Below are 14,336 nucleotides of genomic sequence, written 5' to 3' on the forward strand. Positions count from 1 at the left end.
CCCACCCAGGTGCCAGCTCAGTTTCTGTGGAATCAGAAACATCCTGATGTTACAACGCCCAGTCTCCTGATCTTTTTCTTCTTTTCTTTCTTTTTTGCCTACTCTTCCATTTTTCCAAATTACCTCTTGGCTGCCAATGACTTAGATTTGCCCTTTGGGAGCCTGGTAGTTGGGACTTAAAACCAAAGAGGCAGACGTCTCAGAGGCTGTGTTCTCTAAAGTTCTCTCCAGTTCTCTAAATTTCTTTCTCTGGTATTTCTTACATGAAAGGTTACTAAGACATTGTAATTCTCACTTAGAATATGACTGTATTTTATTCTAAGTTCAGAAAATCTCAAGGTCTAGTATCTATATATCTATATCTATGTTTCTTAAAAACTCACAACTCTTATGCAGTATAGATTGAGTTTTAGATGAAAGTTTATCCAAGAAATATTTATTGTGTATCTTTATACAGTCGGAATGAGAATACAGTGGTGAACAAGACAGAAAGATCCCTGGTTTCCTAGAGTGGGCATTCTAGGAGCAGAATGGTTCCATAGAATTATCTACTTCAGAAGTCAGAGGGAAAAATCGTGCTAGAAACTGGAAGGGAGTATGCATTTGCCATATTCTGTAGTGTACTGTAGACACAGAATTGAAAAAAAAAGATTTCACAGCAAAATATTTCAGGTCGATTACTTCCATTCAGGAAATACATGCTCATTATTTTCTTCAAACTAGAAATTACTTTATTCCTTTTTTCTTTGAAGTTCTCTTAAATCTGTTATTATTCAGGATATCTATCCAATTTCTCATCAAAATGCCCTATTTGTGGCTTCCAAACGTGAACACCTCTATGCTGAAATGGAGCCTATAAAATGCGTTAGGGTCTTAAACTGTGTGCGAGGCAAAAATGGTATTTAAGCCCTTAATGAAATTATGAGCTATGGAAAGTGTTGCATTTTGGGTTTATGGGAGTCTTCTTTCACTTCCTTTTTTGGGGGGGGGTTAGGGAGGGTGGGAAATACTCAATACACGTATACTATGTTTATTGTCTTCTCTTTTAAAATACAATTTTCATGAACTAGCCATTTTATGAACACTTCACATTGCTTGAAGGCATCTGTAAACTTCGTGTGTGTGTTTTTCCAACTCTCAAAGCAGTTTCTTCGTACTGGTCTAATTCTCACAGGCAGAAAAGCTAAATATGTCTCTCGTCGCTTCACCGATCTTTCTCCAGAAAAGTGAAAGTGAAGAGAAAAGAAAATAGAGAAAAAAGGAGCACGGAGGAGGAGAGAGAAAAAGGGGGGAGAGAGTGGGGGGGTAAGGGAGTCAGAAAATGAAGGAATACTAGGGCCCTGGAGCACAGACTGCGGACGCGCAGACCCAGAGCAGCCACAGCGCGGAGCTGCTGGTGGCCACTGGTCCCCGGAGCTGCCAATCCGGGCGTAATCCTGTAGGAATTTCTCCCGGGTTTAGCTGGGAGTCACACTGCCGCCTCCCCTCCTCGAGACGCCCGGAGAAGCCCGGAGAAGCGGGCTTCGGAGGGAGGGTGGGAGCGGGAGGAGAAGAGGAGGAGGAGGAAGGGAGGAGGAGGAGGAGGAGGAGGAGGAGGAGGAGGAGGAGGACCCTGGGAGGGAGGGGGCGGCGCGGGAGGAGGAGGGGCGCAGCCGCCGAGCCACTAGCTCCGCTCCGACGCGCTCCTCTCCAGATACTCCGGGAGCTCCAGCCGCGCGAATCAGGCGCTCCCAACGCTCTGTACCCAAACTTCAGCTGCAGCTACATTCCAAGCCACCTAATTTATTCCTCAAAAATCAGAAACGGAGCCGCGACACGGAGAAGGAGTCCGCGGAGGAGTAAAACAACAGCAGGGCAAGAAGAGCTCCAGAGAGCTGCCTCACCGGCGCAACAGCTAGGCATCGGTTGTGTAGGAACCAACAAGTGAGAAGGCGCCGCGTTCCCGGGGCGCAGCCGCGGGCAGCGGGAGCAGGCGCAGCAGGAGGAAGCGAGAGCCCGGAGCCCGAGCTCCCGAGGCCGAGCCGCGGTCGCTGCGGCTGCTCTGCTCCGGTCCTTCTGCGCAGGCTGCGCCGGGCGCTGGGCGAGAGACTTCGTTTTTCCCTCGTTGCAAAGCGGCGGCTGGGAGCAGCCGGTCCCCGGGGAATATGCGGCGCGCTTGGATCCTGGTCACCTTGGGCTTGGTGGCCTGCGTGTCGGCGGAGTCGGTGAGTGGGCCAGGCGGGGGACGCGCGCGCCGTTTAGGGTGCAGAGACCGAGCAGAGTCCGCAGAGCCCGCGGGGAATCGGGGAGCGCCACCTGGGGGAGGCCCCCCCCCTCCCAGACGTGCCCCTCGGCCCCCGGGGATCTGCTGGGACAAATGAGCTCGCTCCTCCACTCCTCTCCCCCTTCGCTTCCCTCAGAAAAGCGCCTCTCGCTGGAGTTGTCCCGAGGTCCCCCGGGATGAGGGCAAGAGTATTGCAGGTTTGTCGAACCGCAGAGGCCCCTGAAGTCACTCCCAACTTCTTCGCAGTCGGAGGGTCTTGCTGCGTGGCCGGGAAGGACCGATGGGGAAGGGTGGCCGGAGAGAGGAAGCCCGGATAGGGCTGCGAGGGAACTGGTCCCCTCCGCGCGCTCCCCGAGACCCGGAGACGCCCTGGAAACTTTGGGGTCTCTTCTCCTGCACACCATCCACCCCCCAACCCCCACGCCAGCTTTCCTACTCGATTGAATGCAGGTTCTGGGGAGATGGGGCTCAGCTTTAAGAAACCCGCGAGTGTCCGGAGAGGAAAGTTTGCAAAAAGTTCTTTTGTTTGATGTTCCTCTGGCTGGGGCGAGGGAGCAGACACTACGTGGAAACGCTACCGGCGGAGGTGCAGTCCTCGGTCCCGCGGTGGGTGAGCGGAACGCGCCCGAAAATGCCGGGGTGCGGGCCGCTGGACTCCCGGTGGTGCGGCGACCCGTGCTTCCTGCGGGGCGGGGGGCAGCTCGCGGGCCCTTAGGGACAGGAGGGCATTTCAGTATGGATTGCACTCGAGTGCAGCAGCGGGCGAGGCGGGGTACTGTGCCACTGCGATCGGCCTCGGGTCGATCGGCCTCGGGTCGCCCGGCCGCTCGGAGACCGAGGCTTCCATCCCGCCATGCTTGCCCTCGTGGGACCCGGCGGGAGTACCCCGAGGCCCGGAGGAGTCTCTTCTCCGGCGGGGCCGGCTGCGGGCACCCAGCCTCCCTCCCCGGCCTCGGCCGTGGGAACTCGGTTTCTCCTCCTCTGGGTCGCGTTTCGGGGGGGTTGGAGCTTGTTTCCTTAAGACGCCCAATGAGCGCCCTCTAAAGAGAACTGCCTCCTGGGCTTTCACTTGTGCTTGGCGGCCCCTACCTGGGCGCCCTGAGCTTTGTCCGCGATCCCGTCTGCAGCCTCAGTGCGGTCCGGGGCCTCGGTTAGGGAGTGCGGCTGCTTCTGTCCCTTCCAGTTCCCCGTATCTCCTCCCTTTGCCACCGAATAACTTGTCCATTTCTAATAAACTGAACCGCCTCTTCGAAGACAAATAATGTCATCTTTAGAGGTGGTTTTGTGAGTTTTTCCCCCTTGCCTTTGGCGTGTTATTTCTCCCTTCTCCCCCCACCCCAGCCCCCTTTTTTGAGTTGATGCGATTTAGGATTGGGAAACCTCTTTGGCACTGAGCAGCAGATGGGCATTTTTCATCGGTGTGGGAGCCTCTGTGTGTGCTAGCAGGTGGCCAAACGTTAGGCGAGATTGGAGAGCAAGTAGGATTGTAAACTGAACACAGTAGATGAGAATTTGGGTGCTCCGGCTGTTGAATAGAACTCCGAAACTTACCAGCATTTCTCTTTGGCAAATGATCGTTTTATCCCTTGGGATTGGTACTCTCCCAGCCAGTTATGAACTTCGGCTCTTTGCACACCGAAAGGGAGAGATTCTCTGTTTATTTCAGAAAAACATTATTGCTCATCTTGTTGCAAAACAGGGCAAAGGGAGAACTCCATCTAAAGATTTTCAGGAGAAGCCTGCCTGCCTAAAAAACTGTACGGGGTTAAGGAGGTCCCTTTTTTGCTGAGTCCTGTTCATAAATTTGCTAGAAAGTGTTGATGTTTGGGGATTCTAGAGGAATAATGTCTCCTTGGAGTTTTGCATAAATCTGACAGTGCTTTTTTTTTTTTATGGTTGTGTTGAGTCTTCGTTTCTGTGCGAGGGCTTTCTCTAGTTGCGGAAAGCGGGGGCCACTCTTCATCTCCGTGCGCAGGCCTCTCACTATCGTGGCCTCTCTGGTTGCGGAGCACAGGCTCCAGACGCGCAGGCTCAGTAATTATGGCTCACGGGCCCAGCTGCTCTGCGGCATGTGGGATCTTCCCAGACCAGGGCTCGAACCCGTGTCCCCTGCATTGGCAGGCAGACTCTCAACCACTGCGCCACCAGGGAAGCCCTGACAGTGCTTCTTAAGGAAGCTTTTTGGCTGAACTATACCTGTCTTCTCTGGTGACACCTCTACCCCCAACTCTGTGCCTTTGGGGTTCTAATATTTCTCATTTCCAACCAGAATTGGATGCTTTCCAAGTGAGCTGTTTCACTGTGGTAGATACTGTTTTCAGTAATTGGAATATCATTCAAAAGGGTGATTAGATATTTTAAAAATGTCAACTTGAAGACTGTAGCAGAGAGTCTTTGTTAGGCAGTGAGTCAATTTTTCTCAATAGAAGCTTTTTCAAGGCCCAGGACAGCCAATAGTCCATTTCAATTACTTTTCAGCCTCTGTTTCACATGTAGCAGCATAAATGTATGCGAAGTTGAAAGACTTCACTTTTCAACATTTAGTCATCAGAGTACATTATTTCCAGTACTTCGAATTTTAATTGGAAAACTGCAACTGTTTTCTGGGAGTTAGAAGTAGTGATCATCTGAGCTTAAAGCCTCTCATTTTTAAAAGGAAAAACATCCGCAGTTAGTGCATTCTTGAGTTTTATACTAAGTTCAAGGGGGGGAAGAGGTTCTCAGCAACCAAGGCTCAAAGCTGTCTGTGCAAAGGAACTGGTGGCCCTGCCTTTCTGGACGCTGGAGGCAGCAGGGCGAGCCTGGTTATGGCAACGCATTTGTACCTCCCACCGGCATGCGAGAGGAAAGACTGACAGAGTGTGGCAGTAGTGATATGCTGCTGCTTTTCTATCAATTTTTTACATGACTGTTTATCTTCAGAAATAATACATTGCAGACTGCCATAAACACGTAATTTGAACTGGAAGTATGTTTAAGAAAAGGAAACGTTTTGAACTAGTGGAATTTTTTGCACAGGCTTAGATGTGTGTAAATTAAAAGAAACTGTCAAGTCATTTGGACCCATGCATTACGTCTCAGTGTATTATGAAAGGCAGGCATTGGAAAGCTTGCATTTCAAGGAAAAATTAAATTGGAACCATATAACCTTTTGCAGTTCTTTAAAAAAATACATTTTGGCTGCTCTAGTAATGTAGCAAATCATACTTGCTAGGGAATCTTAGAGAAATAAGGGCTCTTTCTCTGTTAGTTGGATATTAGCAGTAGGTAGATGTCACTTGAGAAGGAAAGATCTTATTAAGATCAGGCTTGTGGAAGATGGGCATCCAGAGGAATTTGAGTACACCCTCCAACTCCTGCTTCTGGGACCTGGAACGTATAATTTTGATGGTGCTTGCCATTTGAGGAACTGTGGAATATGATTACACACAAGGCACCTTGAATAATCATTAGTTTGGAAAGGATTTCAAAAGATCATCTAGTTTTTTTTCCTGGGTAGAACTAGTTCTCACGTCTCCTAGAAGCCGCCAGAGACCTGACTGGCCAGCTTCAGGGGGCCCGGAGTCTCCTCAGGTTGGCAAAGCCTGAGGCTGACCAAGCCACACAGAGCCTGGCCAGCTCTGTCATTCAGGTTTACGGGGAGTCCGGTGGCTTAACGCCACAGTGCTATCGGCATGTCAGCTGGCAGTGATCTTAGGTCATGTGAGGAATGTCATCTGAGTTTAGATTCTCACGAGATTGTCTCTCCTCGTTTGCCAAAAATCAAACCAAAAGATCTTGCCCATCGTTTTCTTCTTCCCAAGACAGAAGACCTGCTGTTCATGCCACTGTCGAAGGTACATTCCAGTATTTCAAAACCACCTAATTCTTTCATGCACCAGAAGCCAAAATAAAGTTTTAGAGAAAAGCAAGAAGTAATGAAGAAGAGCTTTCGCTGAAAACAAGCTACTCTTTTTTAGTCACCTCTGCCAGTACCATCATCTTAATTCTAGATTTGAATCGGATTTGACTCTTGAAGTCAGGTCCTTGACCCGTTCATCTTTGTTGACTTTCGTGACCAGTTGGCCACTATATGCACCTACATGTTGTTCATTCCATGATATTTCTTCAGCATCTATTGTACTAAGTGCTCAGGATAAAGGTGTAATCAAACCAGGCAGCCAGGAAGTGTTCCCCTTCAGGTTTCTCTTTGTTGGCACCTTGCCAGCATGTGCCCCATGTCAACAGCCTTGCCATTGCCCTTCCTGGCCCGGATGCTCACCTGCTGTTTGATTTACCCTGTACCACTTGGATTGTGTTTCCTTGTTATCATGGTGTGGAGTCTAAATACCTCTGCCAGATTTATATGATGCTCCAGAATATTGCTCCTTCCTAGTTAGTCCCACCCCCCTGCCCCATCCCTCTCCATCACATCTCCCCGCCCTCGCCCACTCATCTCACTTCTGTGAACGCTCCCTGGACATAGCCACCTCTTCAGTGTTTCTCCTTTTAAATTCTGTTGATTCAAATCCAAGCTCCAGACAGCCTTTCATGACTGATCTAGCCATTGTTTTTCTCTTTCTGTAAATAGTAAGGCAGACTGACAATCAGAATCACTGTAAGTATGTAAAAATAGAGATTTCAGGGCCTTCTAACAATCAGAAGCCTAAAGGGGGTGGGGCGATCTGTATTTTTATAAAGCATCTCAGATTGATGCTAATGAATTAGCCACATTTGGGAACCACTGGTCTAGTCACACACTTTACCTCTTCTACGTGCTATTTTGTGTTAGTCCTGGGGCTCCCAGGGGTAAGAAGCTTTGTGACCCTGAGGGACCAGCATAGAGATAAAGGGTTTGGGTTGGGGAGATGTTGGTACTTTGCCGCTTACTCCGTGTTAGGACTTGGACAAGATACTGACACTTTGAGTCACTTAAAAAAATACATATGTGTGTGTGCATATAAATTGCACCTGAGAATGCCTTTATAACAGGATTGTTGTGAGGATAAAATGAGGGAGCATGGGAGTGGTACCTGAGGCACAGAAAATAAGTGGGTTTTTTTTTTCCTCCTTCTTTCTTGGGCTGTTTTCTTGACTATGAAATGAGAGAGCCATGTATGATATTCTTGAGGCCCTTTAGCCCTCTGATGTTTTGGAGATTGGCACTATCTGAGGGGAAGGTCCTTGTTTCCATACCTTCGACCCCTGTGGTAAACACCTGTTGATGCTCCGTACTTAAGGGCAGGTGCCCATGGCTGGGGCAGTCAGGGTCAGTTGGTCCTGCTGAAGTTCCCCTTCGCTCTGGCCACTGAAGACAGTGTGGTCTGGGGTCAGCTGAATCTACCAGCCTGGGGGTGGACCTGGGTTAGTTTGCAAGTTTTGACTCTCGACCTCAGTTTCATCAACACTGTGGTGTTGAAGAATAAAAAGACAAATCCAGTGCCTCCCATCAGTGTACATTCCTGCTCCCTCCCGTGTCCATGTCCTTTGGCTGAGTTGAGATTCTAGCAGGTCGGAAGGAGAGAGTTACAGTGGCATCGCATGCTTAAGTGCCACTGGGTGTCTAGAATGAGGTGGCACGGGAAGTCAGGGAATGTTGGGGAGCTTTGAGTAGCAATAGGGAGGATTTTTACTTTTTAAGAGTAGACATACATGGAAGAATTTCTTCTCTCAGCAATTTGAGATGTGGGTCCTACTATTAAAAATCTCCATTGCATTTTGATGAGTCTGTGTCTAGGGCAACATTAGTTTTAGCAATAAGGCTAGAGGGGTGATTGCCTCTGAGTAGGAAAGGACACTGTTGAAATAGACTGTGTACACCTGTTTTTCTTGGGTATCTCAATGAATTGGTGGGACTAGGAGAAGGGGAGAAGCCTCAAAGAATTGGTGGGACTAGGAGAAAGTCATTGGAGATTTTCCATTTGAATCAGCAGTGAGGCCAACTGGTACCCCAGTCGGTGATGTGAGAGTCAGGTCATGGTGTTGGACTCCACGCTATAGAAAAATATTATTAAAGACAAGATATGTTTTCACATTTGTCTCCTGTGTTGTTGAATCTGTTCTGTGAAAAATGTCACAAAGATGAAGTAAAATGTGTCCTTTACAAAGCATTTTGATGTTTTCTTATCTTTATACAGGTATATTAAATACAAATAGTACAGATGTTTAAGGAATATGTACAATTAATAGAGTTTAGTCTCACGGTAAGAACGACACATGGAGTGAGATATCCAAATATTAAAGGAAAATTACTTTTTTAAAGTTCTTATCAAAAAAAGAGTAAGAGTTAAATATGTATTTTTTTACAATGTATTGTTAAATATAAAGACAGTGAAAATAAATGTACAGTATTGAAGGCAAAAGAGAGGCTTTGCACACATGTAATTAACAATCTTAATCCCTGTGGGACCTCAGCTTTCCCATCTATAAAATGATAAGATGAACTAGAAGAACTTTCTGTCTTTAATATTTATTTTTTTCTATATGCTTCAGGGTATGATTGGAGCAATGTTAAGATTAACCTAATCAATAAGTAATTATTAAGCTCCTGCCAAATACTTACTATTTTATTACTGGAGCAAGGAATTTATTCACATTACAGAAATGTAATGCTGCTGGTAAAATGCTGGTGGTAATCAGTTAACTTGAGCTAACTATTCATCATGTACTGGGATTATATACATTGTTCTGAATATTCATGATCTAATATCTAGTGTTTTCCCATATATTTTCTGATATAAGCCAATGTAGCAGCAAGAGCAGTTGATGTGATGGAACTCACTTTCATTCTAGAAAGAAGACAACATGACTTGTTGATGTAATCTGGAGGGCTTTTGAAGCATAAGCCACTGAGGGTCTCAGGCTTCTCATTTGGTTTCTGGCCTTGACCTTCATTTCCAGAGAGGGGCCTTTAACTGCCTTCCCTTTGGTTCCTTTCTATAGCACCGGAGCCCAGCGTCAGTGCTGTAGAGACCATAGCAAGAGTCTAAATGAGCAGGCAGTATGGTACAGAGGCTCAGAGCCTGGGCACTGGAGTTAAGACTTGCCTGGGTTAGAATCCACTTACTGTGTAAACTTGGGCAAGTTTCTAAACCTCTCTGTGCTCAGTTTTCTCATCTGTAAAATGGAGTATCGTCAAATAGATTCTTAGGATTACGTGGGACAGAACACACTGGAGCTTTTAACGCAGTGGCATCTTCACACTCTGTGTCACATGTTAGTTACTGATATTCTGTTTTCTGCTTCCCTAAAGAGTGGGGGCTTGACACTCTATGGGCTCATCTGATAAGCTCCAGCCCAGAGGGTGGCCCGGAAACTACATGATTGAGCCTGCGTTTTCATAGCTGGGGTTCTTTCCCTGACTTGGGGAGGCCTAGCTCTACCTCGAGATATTGGGGACATTTTTGTATAGCTATACTGGGAGATACTGTGGGTTTGGTTCCAGACCACCACAAAAAAGCAAAGATTGCAATAAAGCAAATATCACAATAAAGCGAGGCACATGAGTTTTTTGGTTTCCCAGTGCATATAAAAGTATGTTTATATTATACTGTATTCTGTTAAGTGTAGTGTGTTGTGTCTAAAAAAATCAACATACATTATCATAATTAAAAATATTTTATTGCTAAAAATGCTAACCATCATCTGAGCCTTCAGCGAATTGTAATCGTTTTGCAGGCAGAGGGTCTTGTCTGGATGTTGATGGCTGCTGACTGATCAGGGTGGTGGTTACTGAAGGCTGGGGTGGCTGTGGGAATTTCTTAAAATAAGACAACAGTGAAGTTTGCCTCATAGGTTGACTCTTCCTTTCACGATTTCTCTGTAGTATTTGGTGCTGTATGATAATTTTACCCACAGTAGAACTTCTTTCAAAACTGGAGTCAATCCAGTCATACCCTGGTGCTGCCGTATCAACTTGGTTTATGTCATATTCTAAATCCTTTGTTGTCGTTTCAACGATCTTCACCAGGAGTAGATTCTATCTCAAGAAACCACTTTCTTTGCTCATCCATAAGAAGCAACTCCTCATCCATTCACGTTTTATCATGAAAGTGCAGCAATTCATTCATATCGTCAGGTTCCACTTCTAATTCTAGTTCCCTTGCTATTTTCACCACATCTGCAATTACTTCCTCCACTGAAGTCTTGAACCCCTCAAAGTCATCCCCTCAAAGGGTTGGAATCAACTTCTTCAAACTCCTGTGAATGTTGATATTTTAACAAATGTTCTTAATGGCATCTAGAATGGTAAATCCATTCCAGAAGGTTTTCAATTTGCTTTGTCTAGAAAGGTCAGAGGAGTCACCGTCTATGGCCCTACAAAATGTGTTTTTTAAATAGTAAGACGTGAAAGTTGAAATGATCCATGGGCTGCAAAATGGATGTTGTGCTTGTAGGCATGAAAACAACATTACTCTCTTTGTACATCTTCATCAGAGCTCTTGGGTGACCAGGTGCATTGTCAATGAACAGTAATATTTTGAAAGGAATCTTTTTTTTCTGAACAGTAGGTCTCAACAGTGGGCTTAAGATTAAGTAAACCGTGTTGTAAACCGATGTGCTGTCATCCAGGATTTGTTGTTCCATTTACAGAGCACAGGCAGAGTAGATTTAACATAATTCTTAAGGGCTGTAGGATTTTCTGAATGGTAGATGAGCATTGGCTTCAGCTTTAAGTCACCAGCTGCATTAACCCCTAACAAGGGAGTCAGCCTATCCTTTGAAGCTTTGAAACCAGGCATTGACTTCTCCTCTGTAGCTATGAGAGTCCCAGATGGCATCTTCTTCCAATAGAAGGCTGTTTCATCTACATGGAAAATCTGTTGTTTAGTGTAGCCACCTTCATGAATTATCTTAGTTAGATCTTCTGGATAACTTGCTGCAGCTTCTACATCAGCACTTGCTGCTTCACCTTGTACTTTTACGTTACGGAGATGGCTTCTTTTCTTAAACCTCATGAACCAACCTCTGCTAGCTTCAAACTTTTCTTCTGCGGCTTCCTCACCTTTTTCAGCCTTCATAGACTTGAAGAGAGTCAAGACCTTGCTCTGGATTAAGCTTTGGCTTAAGGGAATGTTGTGTCTGGTTTGATCTTCTAACCAGACCATTAAACTTTCTCCATATCAGCAATAAGGCTGTTTTGCTTTGTTATCATTTGTGTGTTCACCTGAGTAGCACTTTCATTTCCTTTAAGAACTTTTCCTTTGCTTTCACAACTTGGCTAACTGTTTGGCACAAGAGGCCTAGCTTTCGGCCTCTCTCGGGTTTTGAGATGCCTTCCTCACTAAGCTTAATCATGTCTAGCCTTTGATTTAAAGTGAGAGACTCTTTCTTTCACTTGAACGTGTAGAGGCCACTGTAGGGTTATTAATTGGCCTAATTTCTATATTGTTATATCTCAGGGACTAGGGGGGCCCGAGGAGAGGGAGAGAGATGGGGAACTGCTCCGTGGAGCAGTCAGAATACATCCAACAGTTATTAAGTTTGTTGTTTTATATGGCCGAGGTTCGTCCCCAAAACAATTACAACAGTAACATCAAAAGATCACTGATCACAGATCACCATAACAAATATAATAGTAATGAAAAAGTTTGAATATTGTGAGAATTACCAAAATGTGACACAGAGACACGAAGTGAGCAAAAGCTGGTGGAAAACTGGCGCCGATAGACTTGCGAGACACAGGGTTGCTGCAAACCTTTTTAATTTTTAAAAAATGCTATATCTTTGAAGCACAATAAAACAAAGTATGCCTGTACTCACCCTTTTCTCTAAATGTGGGTGATGTGAGAGAATATGTCATCGATTATTTCTGGCCCATGAAAAGTTTCTCCAGTAATTTTATCTCTACAAATCTCTCCAAAGGAAATAATCGTAGCTGGGTAAATGTATTTATTGAAGCCTTACTTATAATAGTTAAAAAAATGGCAACAACCTACATGTATGATACTAGAGGAATGGTTAAATAAAAGATTCTAAATTATACATTAAATATCATACAACCGTTAAAAATGTATTGGAAGAATGTTTATAACTTGGAAACAGTTTTTATAATAGAAAAAAAAGTCAGATATAAAACTATGTATAGACAACATTGTAAATCAACTGTACTTTAATAAAAAAACTATGTATAGTAAAACCCTGGTTATATTGAATAAATTTAAATATATCTACACATATATGTATATACTATGTATTTATGTATCCACAAACCTGTGCATTGATGAAATTGCATAGAACTAAATACACACAGATGCAAACACAAATGAGTACAGGTAAAACTGGGGAAATCTGAATAAGGTTGGTCAATTGTATCAATGTCAGTATCCTTGTTTTGATATTTATAAAATGTTACCATTGGGGTAAACTGGGTAAAGGGTACAAGAGAAGTCTCTGTGTTATTTCTTACAACTGCATGTGAATCTACAATTATCTCAACAAAAAATTCCATTAAAAAAAATGGCACCAGGGGACTTCCCTAGCAGACCAGTGGTTGAGACTTCGCCTTCCAATGCAGGGGATGCAGGTTCGATCCCTGGTCAGGGAGCTAAGATCCCACGTGCCTCAGGGCTAAAAAAGCCAAAACATAAAACAGAAACAATATTGTAACAAAAATTCAATAAAGGCTTTTAAAAAAATGGTCCACATTAAAAAAAAAAAAAAAAAGAACCTTAAAATAATGGCACCAGACCTAGATGGTTTTACAAATAAGTTTTGCTGATCCTTCAAGGAACAGATACTTGTTCCAAAGCTTAGAGAATGACAGAAGATTTCAGGAGGTTGGCATTATTCTGTGTCAAAACCAGACAAGGAAAGCACAAGAAAACAAATCTTTAGACCAGTTTCACTTGTGATCATACATGCCAAAATTTTATTTTATTTATTTATTTTTTAAACATCTTTATTGGAGTATAATTGCTTTACAATGATGTGTTAGTTTCTGCTTTATAACAAAGTGAATCAGCTATACATATACATATATCCCCATATCTCCTCCCCCTTGCATCTCCCTCCCACCCTCCCTATCCCACAATTTTAAATAGAATGTTATCAAACCGAGTACAGCAGCTTATTAAAAGAATAATGATGAGTTCAAGTAGGGTTTATCCAAGGAATGCTTCAGCATCAGAAAGCAATGCAGTTATTAACAGTTTAAGGGAGATAACAGTATGGTTATCTCAACAGATTCAGAAAAGCATCTGATAAAAATTTACAAAAATGTTAATATAAAGGTCTAATATCTGGTTAACTAAAGGCTTCCTGTATTAAGGTTAGTACATCTGTGCTGAAGACTCAATACATTTGACATGTTTAGGAACCAAAAAGCCACTGTGTACTGAGTTGTTAGGCAACAGTCTCTGCATGGATGACAGGTGTGTGACAGTGCAGTAAATTATGGGTCATAACATATATAGATCCTAATTCACATGAAGTCGTAGTTCTAGCGTTGTCAGGTTTCACTTGTGTGCCCTCCCAAGTTAAGATAACACAGGAGATGATATTGAAGGGTATGATGATGAGTCAGGTATGCTGTAGTTCAGTTTCTGGTATTACCACCTAAAAGCCACATGACCTTGGGGAAGTTTCTTATCATCTCTGAGCTCGTTTTTCTCAGTGTAAAATTGGGAATTATAATATTTTGCTTTTGGGTTAATTTTGAAGATTAGCCTCAATAATGACTGAAAACTTCTAACAAAAAACCTGACCCAAAGTAGGTGTTATAAACTCATTTGATCCTCTTTCCTTTCAGCTTTAAGTTTCGTGATTCCGGAGTATATTATATATGCACAAATATGTATGCATGTTTCTTGTTTCTTGCTTGCATTCTGACCCTTGGCACCAAGGGACATATATTTTCACACATTTATGACCAGTTTATTTTTCGTCAAGCAGGGTGTGATGCTGAATTATATTTTTTCTTTCCTGCATCATCCGTTTCCTGGATTACATTCAAGTAAAGCTCAAAATAGACTTGCATACGGGTTGGAAATTTAGTTGAGATTTGAAAAATCTAACATAGTACTTGGGATTACAATTGTAAAATGCTTAAAGGAGGTCTTATAAACACTGATTTATCTGTTAGGTTTACTAATGA

The 14,336-nt window shown here is 44.0% G+C and overlaps 1 protein-coding gene across 1 annotated transcript in view; it reads left to right on the plus strand.

The window, feature by feature from the left end:
- The first annotated feature begins 1,635 nt into the window (after positions 1–1,635).
- The window catches only part of SDC2 (syndecan 2), a 111,200-nt gene continuing 98,499 nt past the window's right edge, over positions 1,636–14,336 (plus strand). Inside the window, exon 1 of the mRNA XM_082432791.1 lies at positions 1,636–2,204. Within this exon, the coding sequence (XP_082288917.1) occupies positions 2,145–2,204 (60 nt within the window). The 5' untranslated portion in view covers positions 1,636–2,144. The remainder of the gene's footprint in view (positions 2,205–14,336) is intronic.

This window comes from Balaenoptera physalus, assembly GCF_965194825.1.
Source record: "Balaenoptera physalus genome assembly, chromosome: 17".
Classification (NCBI taxonomy): Eukaryota; Metazoa; Chordata; class Mammalia; order Artiodactyla; family Balaenopteridae; genus Balaenoptera; species Balaenoptera physalus.